The sequence below is a fragment of the Quercus lobata genome, chromosome 5 (assembly GCF_001633185.2).
Source record: "Quercus lobata isolate SW786 chromosome 5, ValleyOak3.0 Primary Assembly, whole genome shotgun sequence".
Lineage (NCBI taxonomy): Eukaryota > Viridiplantae > Streptophyta > Magnoliopsida > Fagales > Fagaceae > Quercus > Quercus lobata.
The window spans coordinates 46,272,048-46,284,345 of NC_044908.1; the positions used below are offsets into that span (position 1 = coordinate 46,272,048).

At 35.9% G+C, this 12,298-nt stretch overlaps 1 protein-coding gene across 1 annotated transcript; it reads left to right on the forward strand.

Annotated features, from left to right (window-relative positions):
• Positions 1-413: 413 nt before the first annotated feature.
• On the forward strand, positions 414-4,237 carry LOC115992257 (protein CHUP1, chloroplastic). The gene is made up of 6 exons (XM_031116357.1): positions 414-1,804; positions 2,212-2,343; positions 2,484-2,665; positions 2,811-2,922; positions 3,705-3,839; positions 3,936-4,237. The coding sequence occupies exons 1-6, from the start codon at positions 641-643 to the stop codon at positions 4,062-4,064; spliced, it is 1,854 nt and encodes a 617-aa protein (XP_030972217.1). The 5' UTR covers positions 414-640; the 3' UTR covers positions 4,065-4,237.
• The last annotated feature ends 8,061 nt before the right edge of the window (positions 4,238-12,298 follow it).

Below are 12,298 nucleotides of genomic sequence, written 5' to 3' on the forward strand. Positions count from 1 at the left end.
GCAGGGACCTTTCTACTTTCTAGTTTCTAAAATTTCCCTCTCCCTCTCGGACTCTCCTAAAACCCTCATTCCTCCACGCGCCCCAGTCCTTCACGCCCTACAAACGAAATCTTGACCGTCCGATCCACCTAAACCCAAACCGACTTTACCAAAAACCTAGCGCGTGAAATACTGCGAGTTGGTAAAAGACCAAAGTGTGCTAAAGGTTCAGTTCCTTAACTTTCATTAATTAATTTCCAACTTTTTAAAAATTTTGGGTCTTTAGTTTGTTTAGTTTCAAACTGTGGATCCGAGAAAAGAAGACCGTTCCTCGATATCGCTGCACTTTGCTTTTTCTCTCTCAAGTCCCAACGTTCTCTTTCTCTCTCTCTCTCTCTTAAAAAGCGAAAGACAATAAAAATACTATATTATTATTTTCCTCTCTCTCTCTCACAACACAAACTTCAAGTTCAGTCTCTCTCCCTCTCTCTCTCAGACAGCATAGCGACTTCTTTGTAGGGTTCAAAGTTGAAACCCTATCTCGTAGGAAATACCATAGCCCCTAAAACCTAAGAAATATATTGTAATCTTTTTAGGGTTATATCTGTCTGTCTGTCTGAGATAAACAAAAACAGAGGGTTCGTGTAATCGTGATCTTTCCATGGTGGCTGGGAAGGTGAGAATGGCAATGGGGCTACAAAAGTCTCCGGCGAGTTCGAAACGGGAAACGCCACCGAAGCCGCCTCCATCGCCGTCGCCGAATCCGAGTCCGACTAATAAAGCTCCTCCGAAAGCTGTGTTCTCACGCTCCTTCGGCGTGTACTTTCCACGCTCCTCCGCTCAGGTTCAACCTCGCCCACCCGACGTCACCGAGTTGCTTCGCGTCGTCGAAGATCTGCGCGAGCGAGAGTCGCTGTTGAAAACCGAACTCTTGGGGCACAAGCTTTTGAAAGAGTCGGTGGCTATTGTTCCTGTCCTGGAGAGCGAGATCTCATCCAAGAACGCAGAGATTGATAGAGCTTCGAAGCGAGTGGATGCGTTGGAGATTGAGAACCAAAAGCTGAGAATGGAACTGGAGGAGTTGAGGACGAAGATTGAGTACGAAAGAGAAGAAAGCGAGAAAAAGTTGAAGGCAATGGAGGCTGAAATCTCAGAGTTGAAGAAAACGGCGTCGGATCGTAGTAGTAGTAGTATTAGTAGTAGTATTCTAATAGAAAGTGAGGAGCTCTCGTCTTCGCAAAGGTTTCAAGGCTTAATGGAAGTCGCTGTGAAATCAAATCTCATCAAGAACTTGAAAAAGCAACACGGCGCCGTTTCGAACTTCGAGAATAATAACAACCAGAAACTTGAAGTGCAAGATTCGAAGAAAGACGAGGCTGATCAACACGAGAGACCAAGGCACTCGAGGTGTAACTCGGAGGAACTCGCCGAGTCAACTCTGTCCAGTCTCAGATCTCGCCCTCCTAGGGTTCCAAAACCACCACCTCCAAGGCCATCTTCAACATCATCATCATCATCCTCATCATCATGTTCATCCAACGGTTCTTGTGGTTTGATGACAGAGCAAGCGAATATTCCTCTTCCTCCACCGCCGCCGCCTCAGCCTAAGATGGCTGCTCCACCGCCGCCACCACCTCCGCCGCCGAAGGGGATGAAGATGGGGGCAGCGAAGGTGAGGAGAGTGCCGGAAGTGGTTGAGTTTTACCATTCTTTAATGCGGAGAGAGTCTCGCCGTGACTCCGCCACCTCTGACGTGGCACCGGCAACCGCCAATGCCCGTGACATGATCGGCGAGATCGAGAACCGGTCTGCTCACTTGCTCGCGGTAAGAGTTCCCGGTAACCGGTTATTATATTATTTATGGGTTGTAATTACGGCTTTGACACTGACTGGAGTATACTTTATGTCAGTGAGTGAGTGACTGGTCCTAGTGTCTTTATTGTTTGCTTGCTAGATAAGACAGTGTTTGGATTCGATATGAGATTTCATTGGGGGGTGGGGTGGGGATTGTGTAATTTTGATCAAGTTCAGTGGCAATTTCGTACCTGACAGTCAAAAAGTCATATATCAAATTTCAATTTTTTACGGTGGTTTTCTTAATTTTATTACTGATATTGATTTGTCACAATGTTCCTTGTTTCTGTCTTTTAATTTTTGTTGACTGACTTATGTTTTGTAGTCCTACATTGTTGAATTTGACTTGAGTTTTTTATTGGAATCGTGGTTGTACAGATAAAATCAGATGTAGAAACTCAAGGAGACTTCATAAGGTTTCTGATAAAAGAGATCGAGAATGCTGCATTTGCAAACATTGTGGATGTTGTGCCTTTTGTTAAATGGCTAGACGACGAGCTCTCTTACTTGGTACATTTTTTTATTTTTGTATTTTATGTTCTTTACAAATCTCAGAGAATCTGTTACTTTAATTTTGGCCTAAACTTTTAGTATTTTTTTAAGGGGGTAAAATGTTGTACTGAGCGAGGATGTTTTTGTATTCTTTTCAGGTGGATGAAAGAGCAGTGCTGAAACACTTCAATTGGCCAGAGCAGAAAGCGGATGCACTGCGCGAGGCAGCATTCGGGTATTGTGATCTCAAGAAGCTCGAATCCGAGGCTTCAACCTTTCGTGACGATGCCCGCCAGCACTGTGGACCTGCTCTCAAGAAAATGCAGGCTCTGCTCGAAAAGTATGCAAATTTTCTGTAGTCTTGCACTTTGCACATTACCATTTATATCATTAAAGAAAATACATATTAGATTCTATTGTGTTGTGCTTTAATTTTTTAGTATATTTTATGTTCACTAATTTTGCCACAAATATGGTTATTACAGGTTAGAGCATGGTTTGTACAATCTCTCACGAATTAGAGAATCTGCAACTAAGAGATATAAAGTTTTTCAGATTCCAACGGATTGGATGCTGGATACTGGTTTTGTAGCCCAGGTAACTTCATTGCTTTGATATGCTTAGGATTGATGTAGAAGCAAGAAATATAGTTCCACATTTGTCTTAATAATTTTGGAAAGCAAGAAGCAACACATGCCTATTTGGTAATAAGAAATTCACATTATCGCATATGCCTAATGCTTACAAATATTGAATGGTCCACTTTAATGGGTCATACTTTAGAAATTGCGGAGACAATGGAAAGGTTTTGACAGAGTCTACAATGTCTATGTACATAACTATGTGTAGTGGTTGCTAGCTGACAAAAGAGTGGTTAGATTTTTGCCTCAATTTCTATGTGCATGCCCGCATGCGCACATGTGAACTCCCAGATTTCTTATTGCATCAGCTTGTCTACTTCCTTTTTTATTTTCTTAAATGGGGGATTTATGATTAGAGAAGAGAATCAGATTCTCCATGTTGACCTTTTCAGACATTGCCAAATTGTTTAAACTATTTATGGGAAGATGCAATAAATTCTTTAATAATGCGAAGAAAGACCTGGAGCTTCCTCAATCCAACTGATAAATTAAATTAATTAAAAAATGGAAAGTAGGTTCTCCCTTTCTTTTTAATTGGATATTTAAGCTATATGGATATTGACCTATTGTTACTAGTTCTCATTATTGTTACTTGCAATAGTTTTATAAGTTGGGGGGTTATGCCAGTTGCCACATAAATGTTTACCTTTACTACTTACAATACCTCCACAACTTTTTTTTCTTTTTAATGTCGAAGTTGGGTTATGAATTTAATTTAGTGTACGCCCAATGCTACAGATCAAGCTGGCTTCTGTGAAATTGGCCATGAAGTATATGAAGAGAGTATCTGCAGAGCTTGAAACAGTTGGCGGTGGTCCCGAAGAAGAAGAGCTGATAGTACAAGGTGTTAGATTTGCATTCAGAGTACACCAGGTAAAATTCAAACTCCAAAACTTAAAACTTTATGGTCAAGTATTTTGATCTGTTTTTTTAGGTGCTGATGAGTAACCTGCTTGTTCTATTTTCCAGTTTGCAGGTGGTTTTGATGTTGAAACTATGAGGGCCTTCCAGGAGCTTAGAGATAAAGCCAGAGCATGCCATGTACAATGCCAAAGCCAGCAACAACAGAAATTTGTGTGCAGGTCTACAGCTTGTTAATCTGTAGCAAACTCAGCTGCAGAATTGCTAGTTTTTGTTGTAAAGATACAGCTTGTTTGTGAATATTATGGCGGCGTCAGCTTTTTATTAATTCATTAATTACTTGGAAACAAGATTGCAATACTGTATGGTTTAGTTCTTTCATCAAAGACTTTGAGGAATTATTTCATTTTTCTACTCATCTTTTAATTAGTGTCGTGTCATTTTTCTTTGAAAAGAAGTAGCGCTAATATTCATTTAAAGTACCACCCAAACATCTAAGCAAAAAAAAAAAAAGTTCCACCCAAACAAAGATTTTAATGAATTATTTGTATTCAATTTAAATTTTAATAAAAAGTTTGGGCAGCAAACTTAGGTCTTATTATACTGTAGCAAAAAAAAATCCAAAATGGTTTTGCCAAAATCTAAATATACTAATTGTGTTGATTAAATTTTCAAAATAAAATGTTTAGAGTGCGTTTGGATATTACTTATATTATTAAAAACAACAATAAAAAAATAATTTCTGATTCTTCTCAAAAAAAAATTTTGGTTACTGTTTACAAATGAAAATACTGGTCATTTGTCTTAATGCACTGTTCACAAATGAAAATACTGGTCATTTGCCTTAACGATGTTCATGGAACATGATCAGTGTAAAAGGAGCTAGTAAAAAAAAAAAAAGGGCAAAACGTTAAAACGTGGACGTGTAGACGCAATCCAAACGTTATCTTAATATATGTTATTCTAAATGTCAGTGCAAGAGGTGCTAGTAAAAAAAGAAGAAAGGCAAAACGTTAAAACGTGGATGTGTAGACGCAATCCAAACGGTACCTTAATATATGTTATTTTAAATGCATAATATTTTGTCATGTGAATGTATTCCTTGAGAACGAAGTAAAATAAGTTTTATTTCATCCATATTATCGGGTAGAAATATGTGTTGCATATATAACAATTTTAAGCGGGAAATATTATACAAAAGTATTGTGAAGGGAGGAGTGTCATCTAAAATCTCAAAAAAAAAAAAAAAAAAAATTGTGTACTTGTAAAACCACCCCAATTGCAAAATTTTGACGTGCAAAAATTAGACTACCAAAGTGTAAACCTAAAAAGAGTTCAGAAGCAAGTATCTTGAAATTGAATAGTTTATCAATAATTTCTACGAGCAGATTATATTGCCTACCCAAAAAGTAATATTTTCTATTATTTTTTTTGCTAGGTAATTATGGGGGATAGAACTCCCGAGCTCAAAGATACACATGGTACCGGATACTACCAGGCTACAAGGCTCAGTGGTTAATATTTTCTATTATTAAAACAAGTGCCCCACTCATGTAGTTTTGCCGGTTGAAAAATATAGTGTTTTACTAACGTGTGCCATTTTAGAAAACTTTTTACAAAAAAATAAAAAAGTGATTTATAGAATTGTCAATTTTTTCAATTCCTTATAAAAGCTTTTTCAAAATGAGTGAGGACATACATTAACCGACTCATACATATATAATAAGAGGAACATTGACCAATCAAAGTGGTTAGTGAGTATTCATTTGCTTGAAAACTTTAAATTCTTAATTATCTTTTTAATTGTTTTTTTTCCCTCTACAAATGGATTTTCCTAATTGTAATTTGACGTTTCTCTTTTAAATTGGAATCATTGAACGATTGGGAATAATAGGTCCATGATGCATAGTTAAGTTTGGTTGTTGAGAGAGAGAGAGAGAGAGAGAGAGAGAGAGAGAGAGAGAGAGAGAGAGAGAGAGAGAGAGAGAGAGAGAGAGAGAGAGAGAGAGAGAGAGAGAGAGAGATTCAAATTCTATAATAAGTTTTAGCTTTCTCCTTTTCTCAATCTTCTTTAGCTCTATTTAGTCATCAAATGCACGAAGAAAGCATAGAAAACTACTTGTAATGATTCTTTTAAAACACTTGTGGAAAGTATAACATAAAGAGATGAGATGAATTCAAGTTACACCATAATAAAGTTACACCTTTTTAAACCATTGATTTCCATTAAATCTAATGGTTAAAAAGACACTTGTGCCATGTCATTACTTTTTAGAAATTAATGAGTAAGAGCATTAAATGATTATTAAGGGCTCGTTTGATAGAGGAGTTTGAGTAATATTATTTGGGTGTTTTTGATATACATGTGGGTGAAAAAGTGTGTAAAAACATGTGTAATGTTATTTAAAATGTGAAAATATGTGTTAGAACTTACTTGCCAAACAGGCCCTAAGCCTCTCCACCCCATCTCTCTCATCTCTCCCTCTCTCGGACAACACAATAAACCAAAACTATCATTGGACAAAGAGAATAAAATAAAATATCCTTATGTATGGACAAAGAGAATAAAATAAAATAAAAATGAAACTAATTATAAGGATATTTTTATTTTATCAAAATGATATTTTCATTCTTTAGTAGGCATGAAACATGCCTTTCTTCACCGGTCATTATATTATGCAATTTTCAAATTTGTAAACTTATATAGTATAATCAGATCACTACACCACTCTAATTATTTTTCTATTTTTTCTATAAAATAGAACACTAAGGAGTAAAGACTACAATTTTTTTTTAAAGATTATTAATATATTGAAGTATATTAATAAGAAGTTAGTAATATTTATGCCCTGAAAAGTTTTTCATAATCTTAGACAATACAACTTGAATATGAACCATCTAAGCACCATTTTCCAAATATCATCCCAAAAATATATCAGATTTATCTTCTTAGGTGTTGCTTGTTATTTTGGCCAATTCGCTGGTGGTTTTGATTTGGAAACAATGAGGGCCTTCCGGGAGTTGAAATATAAAGCTAGATAATGCCATGTACAGAGACAAATCCAGCAACAACAAAAATTTGTATGCAGGTCTACACCTTGCTAATTAACCTTTAGCAAACTTAGATTTAGAATTGCTACCTGTTTTTGTTGTAAAGATAGAGCGTCTTGTTTGTGAATATAATGGTGGTAGCCATCTTTACTTCAGCTTGTTCATTGATTATATCTTTTATTTTGAAACAAGATTGCAATACTGGGTAATTTTCTTGTGAATTATTCTAGTAGAATATGAACTAATTATGCAAGCTTAATTCCTATGCACTGGGGGGAAAAATATTCTTATGGACTCTTTGCTGCTCATAATAGACTAACTTAATGACAACTTTGGTCCTCATAAGAGCATTCACAACTCAAACTAAATCTTATCTCTTATTTTTCACATCAAAACCATGACTATTCATCTCTCTCTCTCTCTCTCTCTCTCTCATAATTCTACAATAGCAGCCACTACCCTCTGCAACCAAAATTGCAACCCAGCAACCACCAAACCCACTATTGCAGCACCACGCACCTCTGCCAACAACTACCATCATCACTCAAAGACCCAAATCCAAAACTTCCTCTCACTTCGATTCACCACTAATAGAAACCCATAACTCCACCACATCAACAACAAACCTACAAAACCAGGGACGGACCCACTAAGGGGTTGAGGGGGGCCATGGTGCCCCCCCCCCCCCCCCCCAAAATTTTTTTGAAAAATTTAAATAGTATATAGGATGAACAAAAAAAAAAAAAAAAAAAAAAAATCCCCAATTCACCAATATCATAATTCAATAATTCATAACCAAAAAAATCTCATAGAAAAAAAAATTCTCTTATGGGGGTTACAACAATTTATATGACTTTTTTAATTGATTTATAAACTACGAGAAAGTGAATTACAATATTTATATTTTTTTCAAAAGATAAAATGCCAAAATTCTTTAAGAAGCCAATATTGATGATGTAGCATTGCCAACTCTTAATATTGATATATCAATTTTTTTAAATCCTCAAACAAAGTTTTGAAAAACTTCATTAGTGTGATTTTCAGTTGCATCCAAAAGTATGGGATTATCATATTGGTGAGTTGGTCAACATGATAAAATCAACATATTAATTCCAATTACCCAAAATTTGGAGATCTGAAGTCCTCTTCTTCTTCGAAAAAGGTTAGAATATCATGTTATAACTTTCAACTTTTTTGTTTCATATTATATCCTTCTTGACTTAAATATTTAGATAATAAAGTGCAATTTTTTATCTACCATGATTTTTTTTTAATAAACCATGTCACATGAAATTTTTTTGGTTCATACTTTGGCCCTCCTTAGGTTCAAATCCTGGTTCCGTCCCTGCACAAAACCATTGCAAACCCATCAACAAACCCACAATCCTTCCAATTTCAAACCCTTCTCTTACACTAATCCACAACCACCACTATCATTGTCTTCTTTGTTATCATGAGACAAAGAAAGAGAGTTTGTTTAGGCTCTCGAGTTCCTTCCAATTTTTGGGTTATGGGGTTTTGAGAGAGAGAGAGAGAGAGACATATGTTGTAAACGTAGTATAAACTTTGTTCATAGATGCTCTCAACCTTGGAGTGTGGGTATGTGGATATGTCTACTATGGGTGTGGATATGTCTACTTTTCTGTGGATAGGTCTACTCTAGGTGTGGATATGTCTACTTTTTCACTCTCTGTGTTGATAAATTGTGCATGCTATGTATGTTGTAAAAGTAGTCATGCACTTTGGATGATGGATGTTCGTGGTTAGGAAGGCAACCCCTCCCTAATCATAAATTCTCTTGACCTTGGAGTGTGGATATGCATTCAAGGCTCAATATGATGTGGGCGCAAGTGCCCCCATCACATTGAGCGATAGTGGTTTCCTCATAGAAAGTACACCTGAGCCTAGGATGGACCGGGCGAAGGGTGTAAATGGAGTCACCACTTAGATTAGGTTTAGGAACCATATATATAGCTCTCTTGTGGAAGCACTGATCTTTACTAGAGCATGTGTCCAAAATTTAGGTATAGGGATGGGAAGGTATTAGGCACCCAACCCCACCCGACGCGTAGGTCGGCCTCCACTCATTGTGTTCCAAATCTTAATCCCATCAAAGGATCTTCTAATATGTTATTTTAAATTCACACACACTTTAACATGCATTTGAAGCAAACAACATGACATATAGTCCCCAAACCCTAGCATTCATCTATCAAATTATTCAAACATATTGTCCAAGGGTAGCAAACAACACATGCAAATAATCATAGGGCAGTAGCATCATGTAGGCATTAACATCAAGCATATTCATCATGTTCATCAAATAAACATATCCATCATCCAAACTAAGGACGCATGTTCAACAACCAAATCAAATGCATATTCATATGGCTTATGCATGATTTATCTCACAGCATCTATGCATCAATGCATGTTCATGGCATTCAACAAAGCGTAAACCCTAACCCATAATCTATCAATTAAACCACACAAAACATGTTATTCTACTGACTCTAGAATTTAAACATGTGAAACTAGAATAAACATAAGCCAAATACATGGAAAAAAAAAAAAAAAAAAAAACCTGAATTAGGGTTTCTAGGCATGAGTATGAGTGTGCATATATAAAGAATGCTTGTGCACCCCAACTGTATGTGTACACATACTACGATTACGCGTTCCCATGCATGAAGCATGCGCATGCATACACGCTCAGAAACTCAAACCCAGTAACATAAAACAGAAAGAAACAAAACAAGAAATCTAGCAACCTATCATGCTTTAAATACAAGCAAATAAGCAAAGAAGTGAAGAACCAAGTTTGAACCTTTACTTCAACACAAGAACTCTTTAGAGCTTTGATTTGACTGTTCCCTTTAGTCAATCTAATCAAGAACAAAACCAAGAAGGTTAGTAAACTTTAGAACTCAAAGGCCAATACCAAAATAGGTCCCAACCAAGTAAAATTTGACTTTAGGATGTTTTAGTGTAAAAACCTCCCTCTTTGATTCACTATTTTCTAGTTAATTTTCTGTATTGCATCCCACTTTGTAAAAGTGCATTTTTGGGCTTTTCATAGTGGTCATAGAAACACCAATTTTATTTTATTATAAACTTTCCTCTACTAATTTATCACTTTTAAGATTAATAAAGAATTTTCCTTTACTAATTTATCAATTTTTTTTATCAATACAAAAGCTTATCATTATTGAAGCTAAAACTAAGATGAGCTTGGTTGTTAGAAATCCTGGGCACCAAGGAATGAATAACACCCGCTGCCACCAAAAATAGGTGGTCCCCGCGGGGAGGGGGGGGGGGGGGGGGTGGGTAGGGGGGTGGTTGAAACCATCTCATCTATTCATGAGAAAGCCCTAAATTCAATAATTAATAAATAAATGAAAAATCAAAAGTTGAGTAGGGAACAGAGAGAGACGTTGATATTGATTTCCTTGTAAAAAAAAAAAAAAAAGCAAATAATTTTTTTGACCAAATATTGTATATAAGTTTGAGCTGGAAAATATTTATAGCATATGAGCTGGATCAAAAAAACAAAAAAAGTATACCTTACTTGTAAAAAAAACAAATAATTTTTTTTGACCAAATATTGTATATAAGTAAGTTTGTGCTGGAAAATATTTATAGCATATGAGCTGATTAAAAAAACAAAAAAAGTATATCTTACTCTTCTAACAACAGTTAAATGCTTCTAATCTTTGTTGGACAACCTTTTCTATTAATCTATGTTGATGCCCATTTTTGGCAAAAGGGCCCAATGGCTGAAAAAGCTTAACAATATGAAAAATGTGGAGAAAGAAAACAACAAAGTAAAGATCATTGGGTCAGAATGGCAGAAATAATGGTCCACAGGCCTACAAAATAGTAAAGTGGCCCCAAAGAAAGCAAACGGGCTAAGCAAGCCCCAAAGAATGAAGTAGTAAGCCCATGAGAATAGTAAGAAATAGAAAGAAAGCAAAAAGGGGCCGGAGGTGCTCAAAGAAAGGAATTGGTAAATGAGATTGGTTCGAAGGCCAATAAACTCAAAGGTAAAGGATGTGGTAATTGGGCTAGGGGAGCCTAAAAGATTTAGCAAAAGCCCATGAGAATGTAAGAAGTAGGAAAGAATGAAATAAGCCAAGGATGCTCAAAGAATGAAACGGGCCGAGGATGCCCAAGGAATAAAATGGGTCGGGGAAGCCTGAGATGTTATATGAACTGGCCCAATAAGAATGATGGGCAGTAGAAACTAAAGGAAGGAATAACATATGAAACTGGCATGATAGGCACTTCAGCTAGCAAGCCCAGTAGTAAAGCAAACAAGGGTAAAGGATATTATAGCAGGAACAATGCAGTGGCATGGCAAGAGCACCAATTAGCCCATGAACAAGTGATGAAAGAAGACATGGGCCGAATTAAAGAAGAGAAAGCCTACACCCAAGCAATGCTCAGCCCAAAGAAGAAATGAGGTGGTCTTTGTGGTGGCAGTTTGTTGAAGAAAGTTGGGTTTTGGAATAGATTAGTGTAAGAAAGGCGAAGACGTGTTAGGTCTTTTAATTGCATTTTTTTCATTGTTGTTGGAAATAGGAAGGGGAGAAATCTCTAACTAATCGGTCAAGAAAAATAGAATGAGGAAGGAGATTGAACAACAACAAAGATTAACACTTAATAAACCCATTTTGAAAGCCTCTAAGCAAGATCAAGACTGATCAATCTCCAAATCAAAACAAATCATGCCGAAAAAATTTCTGATTCACTTTCACTTCCTGGGTCTTTTGCAAACCTTCGATATTTGTGTGTTTGGATTGTTTTTTTTTTACGTGGCTTTTTATTAATTATTAAAATACTGATTTGGTAATTTTTAATATTATTTTATATGCCACATAAGTTTTAAGTGTGCCAACAGTGCACACTGTTTGCCATGTAGGCATTTTTTGTTAATAAATTAACGATAGAGACTAAATTGACTGTAAGTTGAAAATAACAGGGACCAAATTAACTGTTACAAAAATATAAGGACCAAATTCACTTTGACTTCAAAATGTAAGGACTAAAATGGTGTTTTTGCCTTTCTTTTATGAAAAGGATTTCCTTGGTTTTTATCCAACTTTCAAAAGTAACTTAACTTTGTGTGTGTGTGTGTGTGTGTGTGTGTTTTTTTTTTTTTTTTTTAATAAAAAAGGGGTAGCCAAAAAGTTTTCATGAAAACAAAGTTTAAGCTTGATAATCATTTGTAAAGAAAGTTCAAATCAAAGGAAAATAAACTTATTTTTTGAAAAAGGATTTTTAGAACCATAGTTAAAATATGAGAAAATTTTTTAATTTAAAGAAAATGGTTTCCATGGGTTTTCTAACAAAAAAAAAAGGAGTTTTAGGGTTTAAAATCTGTGATTTTTATTCATCTTGAAGAACATAATGTAGGAAGG

What these genes read in the sequence shown, in the direction of transcription:
- LOC115992257 (XM_031116357.1), top strand. Translation starts at nt 641, where the DNA reads ATGGTGGCTGGGAAGGTGAGAATGGCAATGGGGCTACAAAAGTCTCCG. An exon ending in ACGACGAGCTCTCTTACTTG is followed by an intron (nt 2,344 to 2,483) that starts GTACATTTTTTT and finishes TATTCTTTTCAG; the next exon opens with GTGGATGAAAGAGCAGTGCT. An exon ending in ATACTGGTTTTGTAGCCCAG is followed by an intron (nt 2,923 to 3,704) that starts GTAACTTCATTG and finishes CCAATGCTACAG; the next exon opens with ATCAAGCTGGCTTCTGTGAA.